The 16,530-nt window shown below is 34.6% G+C and overlaps 2 protein-coding genes across 3 annotated transcripts; one reads left to right on the forward strand and one right to left on the reverse strand.

The window, feature by feature from the left end:
• Positions 1-204: 204 nt before the first annotated feature.
• On the forward strand, positions 205-2,606 carry LOC129887212 (histidine-containing phosphotransfer protein 1-like). Of its 2 annotated transcripts, none has more exons than XM_055962212.1 (7): positions 205-292; positions 497-575; positions 932-1,062; positions 1,140-1,208; positions 1,360-1,431; positions 2,117-2,189; positions 2,326-2,606. In XM_055962212.1, the coding sequence occupies exons 2-7, from the start codon at positions 516-518 to the stop codon at positions 2,374-2,376; spliced, it is 456 nt and encodes a 151-aa protein (XP_055818187.1). In that variant the 5' UTR covers positions 205-292; positions 497-515; the 3' UTR covers positions 2,377-2,606. The 2 variants fall into 2 exon arrangements, with proteins under 2 accessions (XP_055818187.1, XP_055818186.1); XM_055962211.1 differs by having other exon boundaries at positions 208-360.
• Positions 2,607-7,857: 5,251 nt separating this feature from the next.
• LOC129887213 (nucleoside hydrolase 3-like) lies at positions 7,858-16,089 on the reverse strand. Its single transcript, XM_055962213.1, has 12 exons — positions 15,827-16,089; positions 12,450-12,629; positions 12,222-12,332; positions 11,520-11,855; positions 11,234-11,410; positions 10,864-11,148; positions 10,453-10,575; positions 10,123-10,320; positions 9,429-9,682; positions 9,081-9,285; positions 8,503-8,808; positions 7,858-8,407 (listed from the first exon to the last, which is right to left on the reverse strand). The coding sequence occupies exons 1-12, from the start codon at positions 16,019-16,021 to the stop codon at positions 8,177-8,179; spliced, it is 2,601 nt and encodes an 866-aa protein (XP_055818188.1). The 5' UTR covers positions 16,022-16,089; the 3' UTR covers positions 7,858-8,176.
• Between the last annotated feature and the right edge of the window lie 441 nt (positions 16,090-16,530).

A 16,530-nucleotide genomic window follows, 5' to 3' on the forward strand; every position in this document is an offset into this window, starting at 1 on the left:
CTAAATAATTAAAATTAAAACCTTAATCAAATGCGAACCAACGATACCTCATTAGAGCATCCCCAAATGATATCCCAAAATTCACATTTGGGGCAATAGTTCCCCAAAATAGTAAAAGTAAAAATGACTTTTAAGGCATGGAAAAGGGGAGGGTAGGGTAGGGTAATAATTGGTGGAGACATGAATAAAACGGTCTGTGGGGGTTGGGGGACAAGTCCAAATGGTGGGGACTCCAATTCTTCAACTACAGGAAGGAATAGAATCAGAAATCCAACAAAGCTCAGCTAGAAAGGTTACAAATTTACACATCCATTTCTGTACCTTTGACTGTTGCCCCACAACCCCTTCTCCCAAAAGCAGGTTATTCTTTAGATCCTTCTTCTCTGCAGCCGTTAATTTCGCCATTTATATCCCCTTTCGGAATTCTTGTTTTAGTCTATAAGATCTGTCCATAACTATAACTCTGAAATCTTCTTAAAACCTCTATTTCTTGCAGTTCATCAAGATTCAAGGAAATGGAAGTGGGTCAATTGCAGAGGAACTTTGTTGAATACATGGCCTCTCTGTTTCGTGAGGTAACTGAAAAAAAGAGAATTATTTATGTGGGGGTTTTGCAATTTTGCTTTTCTTGTTGTTTATGTCCTTCTGATTCTTGGGTGGTTGTATTTTGCTGTTTTTTCTTATATTGATATGTTGTTTTGAGTTAAAAGGAATTCTTGGAGAGGCCCCTTCTGCTTTTGACTTGTATTTTGCTGAAGTTTTTTTGTCTTTTCCCTTTGATTGTATTGAAGTTTTTTCTTTAAACACAAGGGGTTCTTGGAATGAGCTTTCTGCTTTTGTTTTTGTTGTTATTCTTGATCTTTATGCTTTAGAGTTGATGTATTCTGCTGAATTTTGTTTCTTTGGTGGAAATGTTGTTTTGATTCAAAAGGGATTCTTGGATGCTCAGTTTAGTCAGCTTCAGCAACTGCAAGATGATAATAACCCTGATTTTGTAGTTGAAGTTGTGTCTCTCTTCTTTGAAGATTCAGAAAGACTTCTCAATGATCTCACCATGGCTTTGTGAGTATTGGACCCCCTTTTGCCTTCTTGATCATCCATCATTTTCTTTAGTTTGAATTTGTTGTGTGTTTTCCCAGAGATCAGCCCAATGTGGACTTTAAGCAGGTTGATGCTCATGTTCATCAGCTCAAAGGTAGCAGCTCCAGGTACATGAATACCTTAAAACTTTAGTTGAATTCTTGCAATTTTATAATTTTTCATGAGTAGAAATGGTAAAAAGGTCGATTCTGCTGGTATGGTATTTAGGTATTTACTTTTCTGAGGTGTTTTTCTTTCTGTTTATGACTGAGTGAACAGTGTTGGTGCTCAGAGAGTGAAGAATTGCTGCGTCCCTTTCCGCAACTGCTGCGAAGAACAGAACACGGAAGCGTAAGTTTCATTGCTTTCTGGTTCTTTCCCAATGCACAACTTATACCGTTAGAAGTCTCTTGAGTATTTGAAAGTTTTAGATCATGTAAAATTGGTTAGTAATCTTGCTAAGAATAATATTGAATTTCTCTTGAGGTTGTAGAATAGGTAATTCTGGTAAGGTGGGCCAATCCAATAAGTACAGTCATATCGGTTATTCATACAATGATGTCCTACTGATTAATTCTGATCAAGCTATGTTAATCTCTTGGTTTTCCTGGTGTATAGTGTGTCAACCAATTGGTACTAGAAATTGAGTATACCTGTGTTTCCAGTTTAAGGCTATGTTACAAAGACTTTCTTTGAGTGTTATACCGGTGTGTCAATTGGCTAGGGTACTTCAAATTGAGTATACCCTTTGTTAGATAGTACTCCCATTTTACCCTTAATGAGAAGCTTTTATAGCTACTCAAATGTTATGACATGTTTAAGTTCCCAAGTTCCAAAAGTCTTATGACATGTTTAAAGAGTACAAGTTGCAAAGATTTTCCTTTCCTTCCGAAACTTCGTGCCCAACTAAATAGGTGCACATAAATTGAAACGAAGGTAGTAATCAATAAGAAATATTATAGGTTCATAGTGTAATTGGGGATGCAAGTTATTTACATGATTTGCTTCTTATCTTCTGGTTGATGGGATCTTTTAGGTGCTTGATATGCTTGCAACAAATAAAACAGGAGTACTTGCTTGTGAAGAACAAGCTTCAAACTTTATTTGAGGTAAGGACTTATTCTTTTATCTCTTTCCTTGTTGGCTTCTTCCATTAGCAAATAGGAGGCTACAACATGGAAAATTTGCATTTAAGCTACTAAATTTCATAGATACCTAAGTAACTTGCCTTCTTCTTGGCAACAGTTGGAGCAGCAGATTGTAGCAGCTGGAGGAGCAATTCCCATGGTGCAATAACTCAATGCTTACGGGATTAGCCCTAATGCAGGAAAAAAGTTTACTGAATTCCCGTTTGCAGAGAAGAATTTTCTTTAGTGATTTCCTTGTGGATCACATCATCAACTTTATCCGTCAAATTCTCTACGCTTGCTGTAAATTATTGATGAAACAGTGTCAAGATGGGCTGCTTTTTATCAACTGATACTTACCGCTGTTTTTAAATGAAAGAGACCTTGCTATCTATTCTATGACCTTGAGTTCTACGTATAGTTGGCTTCTCTAGCATTCATCATATGATGGAATTCTGTTTAGAGCACATGTTGAGGACTCCTCCTTTTCTGGTTTTCAAACAAGAAAGCTCCATTTGCAAATCCCCACTTGTGGACTAATGATGAATTTGTGGCTTTCGAAAACTGCCAAAGCATTTACCAGGGTGTCTACTTTAAGCAAGAAAAAAAAGGAGTCTTATCAATTGTGATGTTTTCAAGGTGTGCACAAACTGACTTTAAAATATTGTTATCCCAAAAAAGAAACAAAAGTAGACGGCTCTTATCTTAAAGGCACACCAAACTCTGATTTAAAACCTAATGTGTTTTCATCCCTTTCTTCGGTAGGGTAATTCTGGCTTAACCTATGATATGGTGGCAATTCTAGATACACAAGAAATTACAAATATTAGTATGAGGTTTTCTTTAATTAATCGGTGCAAACAGAACATTGTCATCCAATTCATTAAAGTTTGTATGTTCCAGTAAAAACTATTGCCAAATGAGATAATCTTTTTTTAACCCTCCGTAAGAGCTCCCACCCATTTCACTCCCTTAGTGACTCGAACTCACAACTTTCTGGTTGGAAGTGAGGAGTGCTTACCATCCAAGTAACTCCCTCTTGTCCCAAATAGGTTAATCATTAGAAGAACAAAAGAGAAAAACATAATTTCATTCTATTACAGATAGAAAAACCAAGAATTTTGTTGCAGAGAAATATGTGAGAGGAACTAAAGAATATATGTAGCAGTAGAGGGAATATGTTTGCTGTTTATCCAGCTTGATAGAAGGATTTTAGGCTTTTTGGTCAACTCCTTCGATTCAAATAAATTTAGATTATCCTTTTTTTATTAAAATATATTACACCAAAATGTACATTTACACATCATTGTAGAAACTATTCTAAATCTTATAAACTCCACATAAATGTCAAAAATCTTGAATTTGAAATCATACCACTAAACTATATTTCAACTCAACATACGAGACATATGCTTCAAACTAACTAAATTAATTTAATATATTATTGTTTCTTTTTGTAAAAAGATAAATAGAAAACATGATCAATGTGATTGGTTATTCAAATAAATCTATAATGTGCGCAAAACAAATCAAAATGATTGAAACTTTAAGGAAGAAACAGATAATTAATAGCATTAATGAAATTTTAATATATTATTTAAATCTAATTTACTAAGTAAATTTAAAAAACAACCAAATTCCACGTAAAAACCTAGCAGCTCTTTATTTAAAAGAACTCATCTTGAATTCAAACACACTAAACGTAATTCAAGGTTTACTAAACAATAACTATTTTCATTAGATACACAGAATTTTTCATACCAATAATGTATTTGATTTCCTCTTTAACCAAAAGCTTAATTCTGAATTAGTGCATACTTTAAAATGTCCTAACTCCATTAATGATAATTCTAGAACAATACTACGAAGTGGATGATGATAAACCGTTTGAAATGGAAAAATCTGACGAAAAAGTTTTTCAAGACGATATATTTCGATCATCTGAACGATCCATGATTTATGATTCAAGTCTACAGATCATAGAGCTGGCAACAAAGGTGTACAAGTTAGTTAGTGGTTGATGTCCAATAGTTAGTTGGTGTCTATTTGTTAGTTACAATTCTATTACAAAAGTCAATTGAATGTTGAAGAGTAGTTAGTTGAATTCATTAGTGGATTAGATCCATATATACCATGTAAATTATTATAACTGATTCAATTGAAATATAATACATTTCTCGTTCTTCTAAAATTCTCTCTATTCTAATATCTCGGCATTTAGCCCTGAATTAGTATCTCAGTTCTTCGAGTTCCAAGCTCCTAGAATTGTTTTTCTTAATTAATGCTTAATTGACTGTCATTGTGCATCAATTGGTATCAAAGCTCGTGATCCTTGGCATGATGATAACCATAAGTAAGAATCAAGATAAACCAGTAGAAGAAACAGATGATCGACTAGCCCAAATTCAAGATCAGTTGACGAAACTGATGGCAGGGATGACTAGCATGAATAACAAGAATTCACAAACAGATAAGGAATTGTGTGAGATCAAGGAAACCATTAGTCGACTGAGAAGTAAAGGCAAGGAAAAGGTGCACCAATTCTTTACTCGATTATTCTAGGTTAGAATTTCCTATATTTTCTGGTTAAGATTTAAAAACTTTGGTGTATAAGGTGCACCAATTCTTTGCTACGATGAGGTTCCATTCGACCAGAGGGTAAGGGTAGCTTCAATTCACCTAGAAGGGGATGCAATTGCTTGGCATAGGTCATATATGAGGTCTAGAAGTTGTGTATCAAATCCTTCATGGACAGAATATGTCTTGGCTTTGAATGAAAGGTTTGGGGAAGAGTTTGAGAATTCTATGGAAGTCTTGAAGAATCTGACTCAAACTGGTAGTGTGAAGGAATATCAAGTTGATTTTGATTGATTATTGACAGGAGTGAATCTGTCAAATGAGAATACCATCAGTTGTTTTTTAGGTGGGTTAAAGCCAGAATTGAACAAATCTATCAGGATGCAGTCACCAAGAACATTGTTGCATGCTTATAAACTTGCTAGGTTACAGGAGGATGTTTTTGATGCACAAGCTGAGACATGGGGTTTGAAACCTATGTTAGTCCAGTACTGGGTCCAATTCTGCCTACTTGTACTCATGTTAAAACACATTTATCTCAAAAGCCATTCATATCAAATGTTGTACAAATAAGACCTCAATGCATCACATTGTATCTATTTATCAGACTGTATTTGTTTATCGAAAAAAGGGTTGGATATAATTGTTACAACAACAACAACAACAACAACCCAGTGAAATCCCACAACATGGGGTCTGGGGAGGGTAGAATGTACGCAGACCTTACTCCTACCAAGGTAGGACGGCTGTTTCCTAGAGACCCTCGGCTCAGTAAAAGCATAAATGCATAAATGCATAAGAATAGGAAATTAAAAGCTTTATGAGAAAAACAACAAACAAATAACGAATAGATAACAAATAAATACAAATAAATAAATACAAATAACAAATAACGATTAAATAAATAATGATAGCGTCACAGGTTCAATAGAGTAATCAAAGCATAGAAAGTAATAAATAATAACATAAATAACAGAAATCAGAATTCACAGCGCAAGAGATCGTAATGCACTACTACGCCTATGAATAGAGAAGAAAAACAAGACTATGAACTAGCATTCTACCCTAATGTGGGTCCTCCACACCCTCCTATCTAAGGTCATGTCCTCCGTAAGCTGTAACTGTGCCATGTCCTGTCTAATCACCTCTCCCCAATACTTTTTCGGCCTACCCCTACCTCTTCTGTAACCATCCATGGCCAGCCTCTCACACCTCCGCACTGGGGCATCTGTGTCTCTCCTCTTCACATGTCCATACCATCTCAGTCGCATTTCCCGCATCTTGTCTTCCACCGAGACCACTCCTACCTTGTCCCGAATAGCCTCATTTCTAATCCTGTCGCTCCTGGTGTGCCCACACATCCATCTCAGCATTCTCATCTCAGCAACTTTCATCTTTTGAATGTGAGAAGTCTTAACTGGCCAACACTCCGCCCCATACAGCATAGCCGGTCTAACCACCACTTTATAGAACTTGCCCTTAAGTTTTGGTGGCACATTCTTGTCACACAGCACTCCGGAAGCGAGCCTCCATTTCATCCACCCTACCCCAATACGATGTGTGACATCATCGTCAATCTCCCCGCTGCCTTGCATGATAGACCCAAGATACTTGCAACTACTTCTCTTTTGGATGGCCTGAGCACCAAGCCTAACTTCAACGCCAACCTCCTGAGGTGTCTCACTGAACTTGCACTCTAAGTACTCTGTCTTTGTCCTACTCAACTTAAACCCTTTAGACTCCAAGGTATGTCTCCAATCCTCCAGCTTAGCGTTAACTCCGCGGCGAGTCTCATCGATCAGGACTATGTCATCCGCGAAAAGCATACACCATGGCACCGCATCTTGAATTTGTCGCGTCAATCCATCTATCACTAAGGCAAATAAAAAAGGACTAAGAGCTGATCCTTGATGCAGCCCCATCACCACTGGAAAGTGCTCTGAGTCCCCTCCTACTGTCCTTACCCTAGTTTTGGCTCCCTCGTACATGTCCTTGATCACCCTAATGTATGCCACAGGTACACCTTTAGCCTCCAAACATGTCCATAGTATTTATCAGAAAAAATTATATTTATGTATGTATTTTGGAGGTGATACAATATTCAAACATTGTATCAATGTCTTTTTCATTTGTGTATCACAAAAAATTGATACAGATTGTATTTGTGTATTTATTTTAGGGGTGATACAATGTATATTTGGGTAATACAATGTGTATATGTGTATTTATGTTTCTGTTTCAAAGCTAATATGTGTATCTGTGTATGAGATTGAGAGATGGATGAAAGAGGTGAGCGAGATTTGGGAGAGCGAGGATATGTGTATTTGTGTATGAGATTGAGAGATAGATCAAAGCTAATATGTGTATCTGTACCTCAGTTTCAATTGAAGTACAACCTCTCTCCTTTATCTCTCTTGATCTCGTTCTCTTCTCTCCTCTATCTCTCTCGATTTTGCTCGCCTCTCTCCTCTCTCTCTTGCTCACTCTCTTTTCTAAAACTGTTACTATAAATTCTAATTAAGCAAACTATAACTATTATTTACAATCATGATTCAAACAATAGCTATTTATAAAAATTACTCTTTTTTTATAAAGCACTTTGCATTGCAACTAACAGGAATCAATTGTACAAGAAACAAATACTATCAACAACATACGAATAAATAGTTTCCCATTTCCTCTTATGCTCATAATGTTTATGGTAAGTCAAAATAGATAATTACATTTTTTGGTGGGACTATTGGAATTCTAAGAGAATTATAAGCTTTTTAAGTTACGTTTTAATATTCTTTTCTTCATTTTTGTTTGTCCACTATTAATTTGACACATTTCTTAAGAAGCATGACAATTTTATTATATAATCATTTAAATATAATAAATTCAATATTTTTGAGAAATGCATTTGGAAATGACTGTAGTTAAAAATGAGGGTAATTACAAACTAAGTGATATATTATCTCTTAATTTTTTTTAATCTAAACAAGTAAAAGTAAATATCTATTTTTAATAGATTGGACAAATAATCCGAACGAATTTTGACGAATTGCTTGGAAGAAGATGTACTGCAAACTGATGACTTTTCAATCAACAATATATACTTGTATTATATAAGATACAAATCATAATACAGCAAAATGGATCTGTTTGCAATTCACTTGTTCAACACTTTGGGCTATTGATTCTTATTTTTAATAGAGTATTATGCTATCTTATTACAGATTTGCAAAAGGAGAGTACAAAAGAACAAATGTAAGAAGATAAAATAATATTTTCTTGATTTTTTTTATTTGAAAAGGGGTTAAAGGGAATAAAATAACATAAATTCTTAAAAAATTATACTTTTTGTCATAATTAATAATACTAAAAATTTGAGCCCCCTCTAGGCATATGCCTTATTTCTTATCACTTAGTCTATTTGCAAAAATATTGTAATAACCTAAATGATCAACATTCTCCAATACTTTCACTGATTTGCCTTGCTTTTCATCGATAATTATCTGTCCATCTACAGATTCATACCCCGTTGCAGTGACTTTGATTTTCTTGACATCAAAGGTTGTTTTCAGTACAGAATAATCACTAGTCAAAATTGCTGCTCCAAGGATTTCTCCAACAAATATATCCTGAAATGTTACAATTAATAAGTTATAGGATCTAGAAATACTGAATTTGTACGTTGCACGGCAGATGCTATACGAAGAAAGAGGGGATTATATACCATATGTTTGTATCTAGGATGTGTCTTTTGCAGGTGGTGTAACATTGACAGTAAACGCTTCACAAAAATTACTTCAGGTGTCTTCTTAGTTCGCTGAAGACTTCTAAGAATCGTAGGAAATGCACTGACTTTCCGTTGTACGCCAAGTGGAATGAGAGTGATATTTAGTTGTGAACTCAAAACTGTCTTTGCTGCTAGAGGGTCAAGAAACATATTCAGTTCGGCAAATTTATTTGAGGGAACATTGATCACATTTCCCTTATCAGTGTTGTCATGATTGATGTGCCCTCCAACAACTAGTATATCCTGCATCATAATTCAAAAGGAAGTGTTTTCTCACTTAGGAATGTCTGTTCTGGATATCTCGAGCTGTTAACTCAAACAACAGTGTTGCAGTTGAGTGATACAGAAATGTATTGATGTGACATTGTGACTGACTTAAGCTACCAAGGTACTAGGAAACGATATGCAGCTAGCTAGGACCTCATGCTTGGCTCACGATAGCCATATAAATTTCTTGAATGAGTGATCCTGCATTGTCTCTCTCGTAAGATCATAAGGATAGAGGAAACACTTGCCTGGATGGCGTTGGTCATATTCTTGCCCGCGAGAACAATCTTCGCTATGTTGGTCAATGGGCCATTGGTTAAAATGGTAACCTTGGATCCTGGATCTAGTGATTTCACCACTGACTCCCATACTTCTAGTGCCAGAGGTTGTCTGAGTTCAGGATGATCAGTGTCCCTGGGAGCTCCAAATTTCATAGAATTTTCCGCTGTATATCTGAAATTATTTAGACCAAGATGGTATATCAGCAGAATTATACAGTACCAACTACCAAATGAACCTGTGGGAACTAAAATGCTTAGACAGACAACATGGAATGCCAATGCTTGACAAAGCTTACATTCTCCTACATAATGTACCTGCGAGGACTTCGAGGCAAAGAACGAGATAAACCATAAAGAGTGTCAGAGTCCAGAAATCCACCACTTCCTTGTGGGATAACCTTGTTGTACTTGCAGTCACCAACTGCAGAAAAAACAGGATCGGACTGGTTCATTGCGAACACATCTCCAAGGCCCACGGGGATGTCATCACGACCCATCATATGAAGCAAATCATACACAGAATCAATTGTTGCAGCATTTGCCCAGCCAGTTGGACTCACAATTATAGCCTTAACAGAAGAAGAGATTGTAAAGATAAGCATTGCTTCCTCAACTTAGTTATCTACAGAATTTAGTCCTAAATTGATCAAGACTTCATAATAAAGAGTTAAAAGACAACATTCCCATTTGCTCAAACAAAGTGGGCCACTTAACATCTCTTGCACGTCCATGACTGGACATCTGGTGTGTGGACAATATAACACGGAGACTTAACATTGGACAAAGCAAAAATTGGAATGAATTTGCCTCTGATATTAGGTTAACGAGATGGACCTTGGGCCTAACTCAACAATAAGAGCTATCTCATGAGGTGAGGATTGTATAAGACCGCATCAGGAGACAACAACCCATTCCCTCAACCAATGTGGACACTTAACAGATGTTGCTCGAAGGTGTTTAAATATCGATCAAGCTATTACTATACTGAAGATAAGGAAGGCCATCATACCTTGAGATTGATTTCTTCAACTGGTAACTTAAGGAGATAAACGAGAGCTATAAAATCTCCAACACTCATATCCATATCAAACACAACATTCTTCCCGAGATGCTTGCCCCTGAAATCTGGTTTGTGGAGTTCTGCTCTGTAATGAGGAAATTGCATAGAAAAATTGAATAATCCAGAATTTTCTCTTTGGTTTAAGACCTGAAACCATGAAAAACATAGCAATAAGTTGTGTCCTAATTTAAAATCTGTAAGAAAAAAGAGGTTCAGTGTATCTATAAGAAGCTGGTATACTATGAAATACAACCAATTCAAACTGAGTAATTAACTTACATTCAGAAAGCTCACGAAAAATTCTCTGTCTAGTGTACTTTTAGGATTTTGATTAGGTTTTGCTCTTACAGCAACACGAACAGGCACTCCACTTGGCCCAACAACTTCCGTTGCATAACCATCCTGATAAACAGCATCAGCTCAGTACACATGCAAAAGTACAATGATCGAACAAATAATGGATCATAAAAACCAGATAGGAAAAAGAACCAAATCATAATTCATGTTTTGGCAAGTTACCAACGAAATGACATGTTTTACTAGAGACATAAGTGAGAAACCATAAAAAGGGCAGTCCGGTGCACTAAGGCTCCCGCTATGCGCAGGGTCCGGGAAAGGGTCTGACCACAAGGGTCTATTGTAATAAGTGAGAAACCATATTACAGATAATTACATGGGTCAATTCTTCACCTGGCATTTTCCCTTTCCATTCTTGACTACACAAAATGGATCACGAAGTCTAGTCTGAACATGGCCACTGTGAACTCCATTTCTTTCCAAGTTGAACTTGGGAGTTCTACGTCCATCAAAAAATGGATTTGATCCATCGGATACTCCATATGGCATATTTGAAGCAACCACAGTAATATTGATATACTCCATTTCTGCAAATTCATTTTCTCCTTGGAGGTTGTGTTGTTTCCTCATGATTGAAGCAGCTATTCCAGACATAAAGGAGTCCCACATAAAGTAACTCTGCAACCAGCAACATTATCATCACTCAATTATATTCAAGATGGTGTTTTCATATCATTGTGCATATGTACATCGTAAATGTTACCGTATAAAATTGGTCATCAAACCAAGTATCACGAGCAATTTTCAGGGACTTGAAACAGTACTGTGCCTCATAGGTATGCTGATTCTTCTCAAAGGTCTCAAAAAACTCTTCTGTTATGGGAATGGTGTTTGTGGCATCCAATGGGACAAGAGTAACTGGAATACCAGAATGAATCACCTACAGTATAAGGAAATGATTAAGATTAGCTACAAGCCTACAGTACATGACTAGAAGTCACGTCGAGAAAAGAATGTGCAGAAAAAATGCCAATTGATTTTTTTAATACCTGGTAAGCGGCAAAAGGATCCATAAACAAATTGAATTCTGCATAAGGGTTGCTTGTGTAATCTGTGAATAAATTGCCACGGTCACCACACTGTCGAGGTTGGCAAGAAGCGGTCGAGTTCTTTGGGCAACACCCTGTAGGATTTTGTGACCTCACACCACCTCCCATTATGTAAATATGCTCAACATTTTTCTTTAAATGAGGATTGCTTAGCAGAAATAGTGCAAAGTTTGTATGTGATCCAATGAGAAAAACTACGGTTGGTCCAGAAGAAATTGTTTCAATCATTACTTGCTGAGCAGTTGGCTGTCGAAGAGGAGAATATTGTCTCTTTCCCTGGTTACAAGTCCCAGATTAACACACATTTCAAAATAAAGGAGAATAAGGAACGAGAACTAAGCTTCTTCATCTAGTTAGAGTAATTCTATGAGGGATATAACGAAGCTTATCCTCCAATAGTAGCATTATTGTCAATTCTACAGTTTCAAATTCGGAACCATTCTGCTCAACATTGAAGCTTAGATGTCTCGTTGTATTTTTTCTAGTGTACAATAGATTGAAGGAAAAAAAGGATATCAATTGAGCTAACGATTGCTTGTGTTTTACACGTGCGCGTCAGGGAATTGAACATTGTATAATCATAAGAAAGAAAGGTGGAAGACAAAATTTTGATTGATATGATCAAGTCAGGAAGAATGGTACCTGTGGAAGGAAGCTCTTTCGGAATCCATAATTTGAGTCGATATCCAAGCGTCCTCCAAGACCAATAGGTACAGCTTGTCTATATCTACAATATCCAGCTGTACCATCTCCCTAACAAGTCAGTGAAACTTTAGTAGCAAATTCAGGAAAAGGGCAAGCATGGAGATGTATAACTAAACGATATTTTGAATTGTGCCAAAGGTAGAGTAAATGGAGAATTTTTCTCACCTGATCAATTATAGGGAGATATCCACCAACATCTGGCAGAATGGTACCATTGGGAAGTATTCCACCTTCACCTCCCACACCAACAGCTATATCGTCACGCCCCATCATGTAAAGCATGTCATACACTTGATTTACAGCATGTCCTGCATCAGTCCATCCATTTGTGCTAATAGTTATTGCCTGCACCAAAAGTATTATCAATATGATTTGTGTAGGAAACTAGCCTTTATATCAACTGTGAGAAAAAACAAATATATTTGTCTATTGGATGCGCAAATAAAGTATCCTATTGGAAGTTGATAAGAAAAAGTAGTTGTACATATCGGAACGGAGTATTCTCAACGATGTGAGGCCTTTTGAGTAAAACGTTGTAGCCTTTGTCAAATGTGGACATGTACAATATCACAAGACAAAAGTTGTCTTGCATTACTTAGCTCCTAGTACAAAACTTATGTGATAGAGACTCAATTTCACAACCCACAAAGTTATGCCTTAAGATACATAACTTATTTCTACATAATATTTGCTGGACAAGACAAAATCTTTAATTTTCTCTAAACTTATGCCTTGTGATTAGATACTATACAATTTGTGTTGAAATTAAATTTTTGCCTTGCGAAATCAGGTCATAGTTAAGAGTACTTTGGTCCACAAAGTTTCAGTAAATGAGAAGCAGGGCAAAAATTAAACATCATCTTGAAATATGGACAATCCATGTAAAAACTTGATAATTAAGTGAGTTTGTGAGAGAAAGTCAATATGATATTTGTGGTGGTTTTCCTACGAAACTAAGCAGTAAGCACTTTTCTTCTTTCTCATTCAGAAGGCTATTTTCATTCATTACCGTGCAAATCAACAAGAAAAATTCGGTTTTTATACAATGTAGCAACTCAATTTCTTTCTCTGGAGAATCAATCGCTAGAAGCTGAAATTAAGTAAACAATACCAAGATGAACATAATAAGGTTCTATTAAAATTCACACTAGATATAAATCCTAAGTGTTTTTGTTTCTGGTAGGTCGTCTCGGCCATTAGACCACTATAATTATTTAAAATTTATTAAATGATTCAAATTATATTAAATTCAAGATATATTAGTTCAAATATATATTATGAATTAATATAATTAGATTAATTATTTAAATTCAATAAATATGGATTTAATTAAATTCTAATTTATTACACTAATCCATTAATTTGGACTACAAGTGATGAGCTCACTTTGTTAAACTCAATATCATCTCATCTTAGAGGTCCTAGAGGTCCAGTTTGGTGTCACGTATTAAATGACGTGCATGCCAAGTCAAAAAAAGAAGTCAATAGAATTATGACATGTGTCAAAATGACAAACCCACTTCGCTAAAGCTCAATATGTCATATCACTTAAATCTAATTGACCGAAGGGGAGCATGTTCTTATCACAACTCATCTGTTTCACAACTATAAATAGGAGTCCTCATAATTCAGTAAAGACACCACAATTCTAACATGAAGCCAGAAAGAGCTCGTGAATCAAACGCCGCAAGATTTCTCTACGAGCTACAAGTTCAAGAATTCAAGAACTCAAGCATTCAAGTTTAAGAACAACTCAATATCAAGACTACTAGATTCAAGAACAAGCTCAAAAGTCCTTGAATTCAAGTACAAGTTAAGATCAAGTTCAAGAACAAGTCTAGATTAAGTTCATCAAATTCAAGTCGATATCAAGTTCATCAAATCAAGTTCATCAAATCAACACCACAAGATTCAAGATCATGCCCAAAAGCCCTTGAATTCAAGTACAAGACTAGATCAAATCCATCAAGTTCAACAAGATTCTTAATTAAGCTTACAAGCCTTTGAATTTATATTTGAAAAGACGAATCAGAGAATTCATAAAGATTATAACACTCATATTTAAAATCAAATACTACGATTATTGCGATACTTTTTCAATCTTGATTATTATTTTTTCAATGCCAATTTTATTCTCTACAGCCACTAAAGCAATTATTTGGGCCCCCATTGGGTAGAAAATATGATATTTTTTTCTTATTTAATGTGAAGGTTGTTGTAATAAATGAGAAATTGAATAATATTTAGTTAATTTTAGTATCCTTTCTTAAGTGTCTACATATTTTATAGCCTCATATATATCCTGACGATTACCATGAACCCACATTAATATTTTTATATTTTTTTTTATTCTCCTCTCACTATTAAATATTATAAGTCTCTCAAATGGTCAAATATTTTGCATTGACAACAAATCAATACTATTTTAATATCATTATATCAATTTATTAAATTTAGCACAACACTATTTCGATATCATTGTATATAAGGGTGGCAATTTCAGCTCATTTAAGTAAAATGAATCTATTTAGCCCATATTTATTTAAATGGATCACTCATATTTTTTTTAAAAAAATTTCATAAATAGCTTAGTGTTGAAACTTAATAGGTCGAAATAGCTATAAATTAGCTAATTACATTTTATAACTATAGTTATACTAGCTATGTGGATTTCCGTTTGTATATGGCAGCAGAGAGTAAACATTTTATACAAATTGGAATGGGCAGTAATTTCGTTTTTTTTTTAAATGGAAAACAATCCCTTAAATTATGATTTTTGAATTTCATTAGAAAACCTTAAATTGAGGAGGGACGATTTATATATAAATATTTTTTAATTACTAGTTAATGGATATACAAACTATATTTATGTTAATTAATTTACTACTAATATTTGCTTAGTTGTGCAAATTTCCTTATTTTTTAAATGGGTAAAAATCGATTGACCTATTTCAAAAGTTCATACAAATATGGATAAAGTGAGTAAAATATGGACATTCATATAGACCCTTAGGTCACCCAAAATTTCTAATTGCACTAAAAATATGTGTTTAAAATCACTTTCTATTTTTCCCAAACACTTTCAAAAAAAAATCTTAAAAGCCAAATGCTACTTAAAATAAGTCAATTCAAACATCCTCTTAATCTTGTTTTGTCAATAATAATTAAGAATACTTTGATTTCTACTTTACTCTTGTTTTATGATAAGTATTGAATCTTGTGATTTTAGGAATCTTGTCAATAATAAGAATAGACATTAGAGGTGCAAAATGCAAAGAACTTGAATTAAATAGATAGTAAATGAGAAGTATATGACAGATAATTTTTAGATGATTACATTCAACATGGTTTCAAAGTAATAAAGGCGTAAAAATCTTGAGTTCAAATCTTACCATTACCTTTTATACAAGTATATATTTGGCACATAAAGAAATCAATTATGGACACACATGACTTGTTGAATATATGATTAAACAAAAAAAATTAAAATGTGATCTCATTATGGTCGCACAATCAAATTTAGAGATTAAAAAAAAAAGTACCTTCAAGTCCATTTCTGATCTATTAAGCTTCAAAATGTAGAAAAGAGCAAAGAAATCATCAGTATCCACATCTGTATCCAAAAGAATTCTATGAAGACCCTCTACTCCGTTGTAGAAAGTTGGAACAAATAGCAAAATCATGAAAAATAATCTATGTAAAAATCCCAAAAACAACATCTTCTCTTTCTCCTTCATCACAACAAAATCTTTTTTTTTCTAGACAAGTAATCTTCTCTTCACTATTTATATTAAGTCTTGGCTGAGTTCTAAAGTCATGTTAGGTCAATATATACACCCCAGCATTTAATTTTCTTAATGGGATATTATGGAGAAAAAATATCAAGATTGAGAATTGTATTAACGTCCATGGAAAAGTCAAAGAAGAATAAAAAGTTAAATGAGGTGAATGATTGGTGTTCGATCTGATGGTGTTGGTAGAGATGAAATATTATTATTTTGTAGAGGTATTATTTAATTGATAAATTAATATTTATTAATTTAAAGAGTATTTTATTGTATTTTATTAATTTATGTATTATATTTATTGAATTCAAATAAAATAAATTTATTATACATGAAGTATTTCCAATACAAACAGTGATGGATCTTCAGAACTAAGAACACCTTATGGGGTGAATTCCTCAAAACCAAGCATTGTCAAAGGTCTAATCCTATCACCAAAAAATGGCATAATGGACAATCAC

The sequence above is a fragment of the Solanum dulcamara genome, chromosome 4, assembly GCF_947179165.1.
Source record: "Solanum dulcamara chromosome 4, daSolDulc1.2, whole genome shotgun sequence".
NCBI classification, from domain to species: domain Eukaryota; kingdom Viridiplantae; phylum Streptophyta; class Magnoliopsida; order Solanales; family Solanaceae; genus Solanum; species Solanum dulcamara.

What these genes read in the sequence shown, in the direction of transcription:
- LOC129887212 (XM_055962211.1), top strand. Translation starts at nt 221, where the DNA reads ATGGTGGGGACTCCAATTCTTCAACTACAGGAAGGAATAGAATCAGAA. An exon ending in GAAGAACAGAACACGGAAGC is followed by an intron (nt 1,432 to 2,116) that starts GTAAGTTTCATT and finishes GGGATCTTTTAG; the next exon opens with GTGCTTGATATGCTTGCAAC. An exon ending in AGCTTCAAACTTTATTTGAG is followed by an intron (nt 2,190 to 2,325) that starts GTAAGGACTTAT and finishes TCTTGGCAACAG; the next exon opens with TTGGAGCAGCAGATTGTAGC.
- LOC129887213 (XM_055962213.1), bottom strand. Translation starts at nt 16,021, where the DNA reads ATGAAGGAGAAAGAGAAGATGTTGTTTTTGGGATTTTTACATAGATTA. An exon ending in ATATGACCAACGCCATCCAG is followed by an intron (nt 8,809 to 9,080) that starts GCAAGTGTTTCC and finishes ATTATGATGCAG; the next exon opens with GATATACTAGTTGTTGGAGG. An exon ending in ATCCTAGATACAAACATATG is followed by an intron (nt 8,408 to 8,502) that starts GTATATAATCCC and finishes GTAACATTTCAG; the next exon opens with GATATATTTGTTGGAGAAAT.